Consider the following 12470-nt stretch of genomic DNA (forward strand, 5'->3'; position numbering starts at 1 on the left):
GTTGTTGTTTGATTGAACTTGTTTGTTATTTGTTATTGTTTGTTGTTGATACTACACTACACATTCATAGTTCATGCTTTATAAAATATCAAAAACTGAAATTTGTTGTTTTCCTGCTTCAGGTCTCATAGAGTTGTAAAAAAGGATCACAATTAATTAAAAAAACAAAAAAAATTGATTAACGTCGAATATTGACAAAATTCGACGTTAATTTGATTAACGTCGAATTGTTCTATGTTGAACGTCAATTTAACGTCTTCCGATATGATGTTGATCTTGAATTCGACGTGAAAGACAAAAAACAACGACGTGACACAATGTTTTTGTACTAGTGTCCCTTTCTAGTGTTTTTCCTGCATTTCAATCACCATTAGTCCCCTTCCCATTTTTAGTCTTCCTTCTTTCTTCCTTATTTTAATGTTTTTATGTTCATTATGTTTGGCTTATATACTTCCATTTTCATCTTGCTTTGGTTCATGTTTGAAATCTCTTCATCTCTTCTTGAGCTCATACAAGTCAACTTTCATATCTAGATAGCCTTGATTATCGTGGAAATCTTTATTGAGCTTTCTTCATCACCTAAACACTATATTTACTTAAAATGAAAATGAGTCTTTATCATTGAAATCAATATTTAGATCCACGTAGCCCATGACTTGATTATCTTGGACATTCCAATTTACATAATAATCTGTTTGCCTCTTTTTGTTAGGAGTAGAACTAATACCATTAATATGATTCCAACTACTTTTACCATTGACAAAGATCTAAAACTAGAATGTTTAGGCTAGAAAGTTATGGTCAATAAGACAAATGATAGGACAGGATACTTTCTAATAGACATGAGGCTAAGAAAGAATAAATCATTAGGAAGAAATCACTAAACAATCCTAGAGAAATTTAGAAAAAACCAAGAGACTACTTGGATAGAACTTTGGTAGGATCCAGCCTAATCTAATACCATGTTAAGCTTAAAAGAAAGTAAATTGAAAATTGTGTTCATCTGGAAAAAAATTATTTTAATAATGATAATACAAATTCTGTATAATATCATACAACAATTAATATGTTATAAATATTAATTATACAATATCTAATAATAACACAATCATAACCGTATATGTATAAATAAATCTACACTAATAATATATAATATTTTATTAATAAATTCCAAGTATTTGAAATACCAAATCTATTGACGTGTGCATAGTAGTTTATCATTGAAGTTAACATATTTCTTTCATCTTGTTTATTGGCTATATTAGATTCAATCTTTCTAGAAAAGTTATTTTTAATCCAACTCTTGGTGACTTGAGTGTTCAAGAATTTTTCGAACTACATTTCAACCTTCACGAACAAACATACGCCAAGATTATCCAATCCAATCACATTCTACTACCAGTATGAAGATTGCACTCTAAATTTCTGTAAGAATACTTTCTTTAAGAAAATCTCACTTTTATTTAAATTCAACATTTTGAAATAAAAATATCAAGGAATTATTATTTCCAAATCTATTATTTCATAAAAAGCTCATAATCAATTGCCCAATTCGCAGCCTCCCTTTCTGAACTTTCGACACTTTACTATATTCCTATGACTTACTAAAATAATAACCAATTGCCTTAAGAGTTTTAAGAAGCATTACCCAAAAGCATAATTTAGGAGTATTTTACATTTCTTTGTAAACATTTGGAATAATTTAAAAATGAGTATTAAATATGTTTGATGTTTTCAATATAATCATAAAATTGTTATTTCGTATAACCTTTCTTCACGTTTTTTCGATGTTTATGGAAGATGCAGAATTTTAGTTAAATTTGATAAATAAATTTATTAGAGAGACAGTTAAATTTTGATTAAGTGTGTTGTGTTTTCCTTCAAATTCAATAATTGGATTGCTATGAAAGAGTTTATTTGAAGTTGAGTATATATAGTTTGGGGTCATTCGATGTATTAATTTCACTGAATTTATGGAAATGTTTCTTAAAAGAAGTTTATTTATAATTCATTACAATGACTTTCAAAGTCTGGTTTGAGAACGACTTGTTGATAAATATCTCTTCTATTGGTCAGAAGATAACCAAACTTTCAAACATTTGTTCAGTTCAATTTCATAGTGCAGTTGTTGGAAGATGGAGGAGGTCAAGTTGGTTTTGTTAGGCGCAAGGTTCAGTATGTTTGGGATGAGAGCTAAGATAGCTTTGGCTGAGAAAGGAATAAAATATGAGTACATGGAAGAAGATCTCACCAACAAGAGCCCCTTGCTTCAAGAAATGAATCCAATTTACAAGAAAATTCCAGTTCTCATACATCATGGAAGACCAATCTGTGAGTCCCTCATCATTGTTGAGTATATTGACATGGTTTGGCACAACAATTCTCCTTTGCTCCCCTTGGATCCCTACCACAAAGCACAAGCCAAGTTCTGGGCTGATTTTGTAGATCAGAAGGTAAATTTCAAAATTAGAAGATTAAGAACTAAGCATACATGTTCTAGAAAGCTGTTGGTAACAACTTATGTGGTAAAAAATGGCAGGTGTATCATGCTTCTAAGAGAGTGTGGATTTCTAAGGGAGATGAGCAAGAGGTGGCAAAGAAGAACTTTCTAGAGAGCTTGAAGCATTTGGAGGAGTTTCTTGGAGACAAACCTTATTTTGGTGGAGAAACATTTGGGTTTGTTGATGTTGCCCTCATTCCTTTCTATTGCTGGTTTTATACCTATGAGACCTTTGGCAATTTCAAAGTGGAGGCAGTGTGTCCAAAACTGATCTCCTGGGCTAAGAGATGCATGCAAAAACAAAGTGTATTTGAAACTCTTGCAGATGAAAAGGAGGTCTATGAGGCTGTTTTGGATTATAAGACAAAATTTATATTGAATTAAGGTAACTCTATATGTTTCTTCAAAATGTAAGAATTTACTTGTGTTTTAGTTAGGCAATCCTAATAATAATATATATGCATGCTTATTGCGGTTTCAAAACTGGTTATGAGTTTCAAAATGAAGCTGTCTTCACGAAATTTGTTGTGACTTTGTGCACATAATTTTTCTGTCCGTAATTTATGCCTAAAGAAATCATATATCTTTGACACGCAAATCAATATCATGATTTATAAACATCCACGGGCTGTTATTCAATCATAAATATCCATTAACAAGAACATAAGCAGCAAAACCAAAGATGCATCTCAGTAATTCCTTTATTCAGAAGACACAACACACATAGCCTCTGTTTCATTTCTGGGAAACAGCAGGCTCTTTGGCAACCCTGACAATACTCTACCCTTTGTTTCTCTTCTGGGAAATATACTCTTTGACCATCTGCTCCTGGGGAAAACTTTTGGACACACTCTCTCTTTGGATGCACCTCCTGGCCCAAGAAATGATTTTGGGGTACTGTGCCTCGCTGATGAAATTGCCATATAAGCTAAAAGTATAAAAATAACAGAACAAAGGAACAAGTGCAACATCCACGAAACCAAAGTTATTTCCACCAAAATGAGGCTCATCCCCAAGTTGTTCTTCCAATAACTTCAGACTCTCCAAAAATTCTTGCCCAGCAGCCTCTCTCTCTTCTCCTTCAGTTGTCCAAAACCTTGTGGCATGCTTATATACCTATTAGGAAGTCAATCATGAAATTTTTAATTTTCAAACATATAGGAATATTGTGCGAAATTCAAAGAAAGCAGTGTCAATGTAGTTTATTCATGATAAAATAATACAAAAAAAAAAAACATTCGAAATCATAATAACGAAACACCCGAAAGAAGTAAAGTACCAGAGTGTCAACATAGTTAGCCCAGAATCTTGCTTGTGCTCTCTGGTAAGGATTAGAAGGCAACAAGGGAGATTGTTCATTCCAAACCTCGTCAATGTACTCAACAGCAATCAGTGACTCACAAATGGGTTTGCTATTGTGGATGAGAACTGGTATTTTCTTATGAACTGGGTTCATTTGGAGGAGTAAAGAGCTCTTGTTGCTTAAGTCCTCTTCTCTCTTCTCATACTTGATGCCCTTTTCCTCTAGTGCAATCTGGACCCTCATCCCGTAAGGGCTTAACCAGAAATTCAACAGAATCACCTCATCTCCCATTGCTGAAACAAAACTAATGTTCAGAAGTGAGTGACAAAAGGAGTTGGAAAATCAACTTAGAGAAGATGGAATAGGATGATAGGTGACAGGATAAACTATTGTAATTAAAAAGAAATCCCTATCACTCATGTTTTTATGAATATTGTCTGGCACTTCTTGACAACAGTATTTTATTCAGACGGCACATTAATTATGATGATGTGCTCATTATAAAACAATTAACATTGATAATAATGATAACAAAGCTGCTGAAGCACTTCAACAAAACCTATGCTTAATGAGTTTATCATGAATGTACGACTCACCCTCGTCTAAAGATATTTTTTCTAATTTAATAAATACAATACATAGTACTTTAGCTTAATATCCTCTTTTGTCTCTCGAAAATATCAAATTAGTCAATCCTTTAAAAAGTGCGTCAATTAGGTCCTTACTTAATAAAATTTATATCCATGAAATTATTTCTGTTAAATCCCTACAAACAGCGTTAATTATTTTTCTCTCTCTTTTACTTTTTCTATTTTTTCTATGCAAAACAGCAATTATTTTTTCTCTTGTACTCTCTCTTCTATACCAATCATTGTATTTTTCCAATAAAATATGAAAAAAGAAATCAGCCTTAATTTCATCTTAATGGATTTAAAAAAAATCCCCGTTTACAAATAAATATTTTAAATTTTTTTATATCTTATTTAACTGTTTTACTTTTGTATATAGACATCTAAATATATATATATATATATATATATATATATATATATATATATATATATGTGTGTGTGTGTGATCATTATAATTTATTTTTCAAAATAAATGATTTAGACTGAATCACGTTATAGAAATTTATTTTGTTGATAAATAATATATTTATCCGAAGAAAGTAAATTCAATCTTTCCAACTGAAATTAGGATTTATATATTATTGATATTTCCACCAATTCAAGATGTTCATGTCATAATTCTCGCTCCTAGAAATATACATGTGTCGTGATTCTTGCCAGTATTCTTTCTTTGAGTATTTTTTAATCTATTTCGAATTTAACAAAACATTTCTGTATTAACTAGATAAAAATGTCAATATGGATAATATTTGATTTTCTAAATTATTAGAATGTGGAGGAATATATATATATATATATATATATATATATATATATATATATATATTCTACATATCCCATCTAGCATTTATTTTAAATTATTATAACACATTTAATTTATTAGATCATTAAAAAAAATCATATTAACTTTTTTATTATCTTATGTAACTTATTTATAAAAAATATATTTGATATTTTTACTTTTTTTTTATAATAATTTGACATTTACTTAATTTTTATTTAATATATTTTATATTGAAAAAATTAACATATATCTTTTTATATTAAATATATGATAATATTATGTTTTTCTTTTAGTTTTATTTGTTAAACTCACTTTTTAACATTAATTTAAAAAAAATCTAAGAAGCATGCAACTACAAACTATAAAAGAATAAAACTCATACATAATGAGCACTTTCTTTAAAGAATAAAATTCAATGATTTTTTTAATTGTGTTTAATGGGAGAAGTTATAAATTGGTATAAAAGTAGTGGTGATTTTTAAAAAGCTGACGATATAATATTTTAATGACAAAAGATTATGACTATCAATAGGCTTTCTATTACTCAAGGTTAATTTTATAAAAGCAATTATCTCTTTAGACTTTCTTTTTAAACTTGCGTTATATATATTTTTTTAGATTTTTAACTTCATTATTCATTGTTTTTAGTAGAAGAAGAATAGTAGAAGAGAAAAAAAAATTGCTACGTTTTCACAGAAAAAGCAGAAAAAGTAGAAAAGAGAGAAAAATAATTAACGCCGTTTGTACGGATTTAACGGAAGGGATTTCATTGATATAAATTTTATTAAGTAAGAACGTAATTGACGCACTTTTTAAAGGATGGACTAATTTAACATTTTCGAGCAAAACTAGGGACAAAATAGGGTATTAAGCCTAGTATTTATATATGTCATGCCAAATAATAAATAAACAGAATTATAAATTTATAAACAAAGTTTTATTATTATTAAATAAAGGATAAAAATAGTGAATGTTGTTAAAATAATATTGAAGAAGAACTTCAAAGACAAATGAAGATGTTTGGATAATGTTTAAAGACATTAGATATGAGTCTAGCTTTTTCATATTTTATGTTTATGTATTTCCTTGAACTTTTAAATTCAACATACAATCTATATTAAAATGTGATCATGTTTCTCTAAAGTTAAAATCAATCATAAAAATTTATCAATGTTTTTAATTGATTAAGATTTAAATGTAATCAATTAAATATTCTTGTGAGGTTTTAGAACAAAATAATTGATTATAAAGTGAAAATATTCAATGAAACCAAAAGAGTATTTGAAGTATTTTAAACTCTTAGAATTATAATTCATTGAAACGTTTTATAATTAATTAAACTTGTTTTATGTAATTATAATGAGAGCATATAATCTATTACCACAAAGACACATTGCAACTATTTTTTCTTGCTAACAAAAAAGACATTGTAACTATTTTTTAAATTTTAATTAGAATTATAGATTAGCAGCTTGATTTAACTAATTAAATACGTTAAAATATATTTAAACTCAATTATTTAAAAACTCTATAAATAGAGAAACATTGTAACCATTTTGGTTAACTTTTGAAGCATATGGAGCTATTCATAATGATATTTTTTGAGTTGTTTACACAATTTTTAAGTGTTTTCAAAAGCCAATAACATTTACAAAGGTTGTGTTGAATTTTGAAAGTCTTCATGTTTGCTATTGTTGTGATATTCTCTTCTTATTTTGTTTTAGGATCATTAAAAGGTGTTCTAGTAGTGTGTCTTCATTGTTGGTATAATAGTTGATAGGACAAACATCTTCTTAGACGGTTAACGAGTTGATAAGACTAAGATCTTTATATATATATATATATATATATATATATATATATATATATATATATATATATATATATATATATATATATATATATATATTCTCTTGAAAAATGATTGTTACAATAACAAGTTGACTTTTGAAAAGTTGGTAGCCTTTGGATGTGAAGTCTGACTTTAGTCTACTTTCTAGGGTTCAGAGCTTTTTCTCATAGTCTTAAGTGAAATTTTAGCTTTACGATGTGACAAGATAAATGGCTTCAAGAAAACATTCCCATAATGTTCTTCTTTTCTCAATATCTTTTTCATGGGCGTTGTGATTCTGATCATATATTTATACTTTATTGACCTGCATAGATATCAAGAAACAAAGTATACAAGCATTGAAGTATGTCTTCATACACACGTTAAATGTTTGGAACGTTGATAAACGTTAAGCAATGTAGCGTGTTCAAGACATTTTGTCATTTGTCATTTTACTAATAAATGCATCGTTTGGTAATACATACATACATACATATATATATATATATATATATACACATATATATATATATATATATATATATATATATATATATATATATACACATATATATATATATATACATATATATATTCATCAGATGGTATAATCATAAGATGTTTTCTCAAGGCTAAAGAGTTTAGTGATCACTTATTAGATGATATTCTCTATAGAAAGCTTTGCTTGATATAATACTATTTTTATTTAAACATTTCTTTTGTGCTTAAGAGTTGGACTTCTATTTTCATAAGAGGCTAGCTTATTTTGCTTATATATTGAGAGATCTAGATGAGAGACACTTATGCTTAGACGTTGTTTATGATTTTCTAATTCATTTAATCAGTTTGATCTAGAAAGCATTACTTCATCTTTTGGCTTTAGACGTTGTAAGATGCTTCTTTACTAGACGTTACTTATTTCAAACAACTTTTCCTACACAATAAATTATCTATTCTTGCCATATGTTGGTGGATGATTAACAACATATTTTCCTTGTTTATTCTGTCTACTTAGATAATGTGGGTCTAGAAGGGGGGGGGGGGGGGGGGGAAGGGTTAATAAAGCCTGTAGACGTTTTATTTAACTATGTTTCTAGAAATTATGATCAATCAGCTAATGCAACAACAAATGAAATAGCAGCTGCATTATTATGTAGTTAAGTTCCATTGACTCATGGATTATGGACTTAGGGTCATCATTTCATACTACACCTTCCTTAAAATTATTATTATCTAACTATGTTTCTAGAAATTTTGGAAAGATTTACCTTGCAGATGGAAAATCTCTTGATTTTGTGGGAATAGATGATATTAATTAACATTAGAACCTCTAATGGAAGTGTGTGTGGACTTTGAATAATGTCATACATATTCCTGCCTTAAAGAGAAACTTAATATCTATAGGGTAGTTGGATGATGAGAGAAATTACACCACTTTTGAAAATGGATATTGGAAGGAAATGAAAAGAAATCTTGTTGTTGCTCGTGGAAAGAAGCAAGGATATCTTTACACAATTGCATATGAGGATATGATATCAATTGCAGAAGTTGGCAATAGTTCCTCTTTGTGGCATCAAAGGCTTGGGCATATGAGTGAGAAATGAAACATGTTGATGTTGGACCTTGTGAACATGATATCTTTGGAAAGCTAAAAAAAGTTAGCTTCTCCAAAACATGTAAGATGTCTAAAGTTGAAAGACTAGAATTGGTGCATACAGATGTTTAAGGGCTAACTCCAGTGAAATCCCTTGGCGGTTCACAATAATATGCAACCTTCATTGATGATTCAACAAGAAAAGTATGGGTATAATTTATTAAGAATAAATCTAATGCCATTTTAGTGTTTAAAAGGTGGAAAAAAGAGGTTAAGGCTCAAACAGGTTTAAATGTTAAATGTTTGAAGTCTAATAATGGTGGAGAATATGACCATGGTGAATTCAAGAATTTTTGTTCAGATAACAGGATTAGAATGATCAAGACAATTCTAGGAACATGTAAACAAAACGATATGGCAGAAAGAATGAATAGAACCTTGAATGCAAGATGTATAAGAATCTAGTTAAGACTACCCAAGTATTTTGGGTATCTTATAAATAGAGGACCATCTGTTCCTTTATATTATAAGTTACCTGAAGAGGTGTGGTCTGAAAATTAGGTAAGTCTTTCAAACTTGAAAGTCTTTGGTTGTGCTTCATATATTTTATTGGACTCTAATAACATAGATAAATTGGACCCTAAGGCAAAATGATGTTATTTCATTGGCTATGGATTTGACATGTATGACTACAAATTTTGGGATGACCAAAATAAGAAAATTATCAAAAGTAAAAATGTTCCTTTTAATGAAAACATGTTCTATAAAGACAAGACTACATAATTGGTAAATGCACAGCCATAGCAAGTATCATTAGAAGAAATTTTAGAGAGTGATGTAGTGAACAAAATACAGAATACATAGGTAGAGCTTGAGACAAAACCAGAACACATACTAGAGTTAGAAACTCCTTAAGTCATGATTAGGAGATCTAGCAAAACAATTGTAGCACCACAAAGGTATTCTCCTTCATTACATTAATTATTGATTGATAATAGTGAGCCAGAGCATTTTGTTGAGGCTATGTAGGGAGATGAATATGTTAAGTGGGACGTAGTAATGAAATATGAGATAATGTCTCTTCAAAAGAATAAAACATGGTCTTTAACCAAGCTACCAGAAGGAAAGAAGGTTTTTCAAAGCAGATGGGTCTACAGGTTAAAAGAAGAACTAAGCAGTAATAGAAGATATAAGGTTAGACTCATAGTAAAAGGTTTCCAACATAAATAGGGTATTGACTTCACATAAATTTTCTCTTCTATTGTTAAGATGACTACCATTAGAGTTATCTTGAGTATAGAAGCTGCAGGAAATATTCATCTAGAGTAGTTAGATGTCAAAACTGCATTCCTACATGGGGATCTTGGGGAAGGAAATCTTTATGGCACAACCATAAGGTTTTGAAGCACAAGGCAAGAAGAATCTTGTATGCAAGCTTCATAGAAACTAGTATGGATTAAAATAGGCACCGAGACAATGGTACAAGAAGTTTAATGAGTTTATGAGAAACTTAGGTTTTCACATATGTGAAGAAGATCATTATCGTTATGTGAGAAAAATATATTGATAGTTATATCATCCTTGCTTTATATGTTGATGACATGTTGATTGCATGAGCTAATATGACGGAAATTAACAAATTGAAGAAACAATTGTCAGAAAATTTTGAAATAAAGGATCTTGGCTCAACCAAACAAATTCTTGGTATGAGAATTTCTAAGGATAGATCTGAAGGTATTTTGAACTTATGTCAGGAGAAATATATATGAAAATTGCTTAGCAGATTTAATGTTGGAAATACTAAAACCAAGAATACACCTTTTGGGAACTCACTTAAAGTTTTCAAAAGGAAAATCTTCTAAAACAGATGAAGAAGAATCTTACATGTCTAAAGTGCCATATACATCTGGAGTAGAAAGCTTGATGTATGTTATGGTTTGCACCAAACCTGACATAACACATGTATTACAATTTATGAGTAGGTTTATATCAAATTCCAAAAATGAGCATTAGGAAGGTGTGAAATGGATATTGAGATATTTGAGGGGCACTTCAAATATGAATTTGTCTTTTAGAAGCAGCAATCTCACTTTACAAGGGTTCTATTATGCAGACTTGGGAGGAGATATGGATGGTAGAGAAAGCACAACAAGTTACATTTTATGTTGGGTGGTACAACTATCAGTTGGAAGTCAAGGAAGAGTCTCCCTCTTAATCACTGAAATTGAGTATGTAGCTATCTTAGAAGCAGCGAAGGAGATAATATGGTTGAAGAACCTTCTAAAAAAATTAGGAAAAAAGCAAGATGACCCTTCATTATTCAGTGATAGTCAAAGTGTTACATATCTTGCTAAAAATCCGGTTCTTCATTCTATATGCAAGCACATTGAATTGAAGTATCATTTTATTAGAAACCTGGAGACTTGTCTTTGTCGAAGATTACAGGTGCAGAGAATCCAGCTAATATGTTGACCAAGACTATCACAACAAATGAGTTGAGGCTTTGTATTGCCTCAACTGGCCTTCAAGAGTAATTGATGATGAATGCAACTAGATAATGTAAATCAAGCTTCAAGTGAGAGAATTATTAGTATTGTAGAGCTTAATTTAGTCCCACATCGCTTAATACTGTGAGATGTTGTTCTCTATTAAGCTATATAAGCAACCCTTTGTAAAGGTTGAAAGATACACCAAAATAAATATACTTCCTACTATAATTGTGGACGTAAGCATTTGTACGCTGAATCACATTAAATTATTGTGTCATTTATTTAAGTGGTATCACCCTTGAGGGAGAGAATTGTTGAGAATCCAAGTAAGTCCAAATCACATATTAGGTAGAAATGAGAAAGTGGAGCAACATATAAAGGTGAAGACCAATTAACCCATTATTTTAAGATTTTGGGTAGAGAGTGGTGTTAATCCTTTATATGATTGAATTTAGATCTCATTAATGATGTGTCTTTTCATTAAACTCCCTCTACTATAAACCTAGCATTTGTTACAAGTTCTATTCATTCTTCTTCAAAAACTACATTACACCAATAAATTCATATTGAGATTTAGTGAGTACAAAGTGACCGCTTATAAACCAAGAAACCATTGGTCAACTTTAACCATCAAAAGTGAAATTAGTAAATATCAATTGAATGTTGTTTTACAATTTAAACATTTTACTGACTTTCTTTGCATAGAAGTCTTTGCTTTCCAAATGTTGATGCAGATGCATTTGGTGTGAAATCTAGTTTGCATATTTACTTTTATATATTCCAAGGTATTATTATTAAACATATTTTAAAACCATAATTAGTATAAAATACAAGAACCACAAAGTAATAAATTTACTTATCAAAACTCATAGTATAGGATATTAAGGCATTTTGAGATATACAACAATAAAATCATTTATCAAGAGTTTGCATAAAGCCTTAATAAATTAAAAAATCATAATATTAAACTGTTTGTAATTCATTTATATATATATATATATATATATATATATATATATATATATATATATATATATATATATATATATATATATATATATATATATATTCTTTGTTTATTTTCCTTGTATCTTCAAATTTATAGTTTTTAAAATATTCAATATCTACATAATATTTGAACATATTTAAATCTTCTCTTAAATTAATGTTTATATACTTTTTTTTATATCAAATCTAATAACATTATTTTATTAAACATATCATATATTATTAAAAACGAAATCTATTCAATATTCTTAAATTATGAAAAACCAATAATAAAAAATACTTAACTCATAATAATATTGTTTTGAAAATATGCATTATTATTTAAATTA

The 12470-nt window shown here is 29.0% G+C and overlaps 2 protein-coding genes across 2 annotated transcripts; one reads left to right on the plus strand and one right to left on the minus strand.

The window, feature by feature from the left end:
- Nucleotides 1–2072: 2072 nt before the first annotated feature.
- On the plus strand, nt 2073–2983 carry LOC124847847 (putative glutathione S-transferase). Its single transcript, XM_047325426.2, has 2 exons — nt 2073–2453; nt 2540–2983. Exons 1-2 carry the CDS (start codon nt 2136–2138, stop codon nt 2882–2884), a joined length of 663 nt encoding a protein of 220 aa, XP_047181382.1. The 5' UTR covers nt 2073–2135; the 3' UTR covers nt 2885–2983.
- Nucleotides 2984–3139: 156 nt separating this feature from the next.
- On the minus strand, nt 3140–4304 carry LOC124847848 (putative glutathione S-transferase). Its single transcript, XM_047325428.2, has 2 exons — nt 3780–4304; nt 3140–3616 (listed from the first exon to the last, which is right to left on the minus strand). The coding sequence occupies exons 1-2, from the start codon at nt 4092–4094 to the stop codon at nt 3281–3283; spliced, it is 651 nt and encodes a 216-aa protein (XP_047181384.1). The 5' UTR covers nt 4095–4304; the 3' UTR covers nt 3140–3280.
- Nucleotides 4305–12470: the final 8166 nt, after the last annotated feature.

The sequence above is a fragment of the Vigna umbellata genome, chromosome 2 (genome assembly GCF_029865625.1).
Source record: "Vigna umbellata cultivar VRB3 chromosome 2, Vumbellata_1.0, whole genome shotgun sequence".
Classification (NCBI taxonomy): Eukaryota; Viridiplantae; Streptophyta; class Magnoliopsida; order Fabales; family Fabaceae; genus Vigna; species Vigna umbellata.

Bases quoted from the DNA above. Each gene is read 5' to 3' on its own strand.
- LOC124847847 (XM_047325426.2), top strand. From the start codon at position 2,136: ATGGAGGAGGTCAAGTTGGTTTTGTTAGGCGCAAGGTTCAGTATGTTT. The intron at 2,454-2,539 runs GTAAATTTCAAA...AAAAAATGGCAG, and splicing joins CTGATTTTGTAGATCAGAAG to GTGTATCATGCTTCTAAGAG.
- LOC124847848 (XM_047325428.2), bottom strand. From the start codon at position 4,094: ATGGGAGATGAGGTGATTCTGTTGAATTTCTGGTTAAGCCCTTACGGG. The intron at 3,617-3,779 runs GTACTTTACTTC...ACTTCCTAATAG, and splicing joins CTAACTATGTTGACACTCTG to GTATATAAGCATGCCACAAG.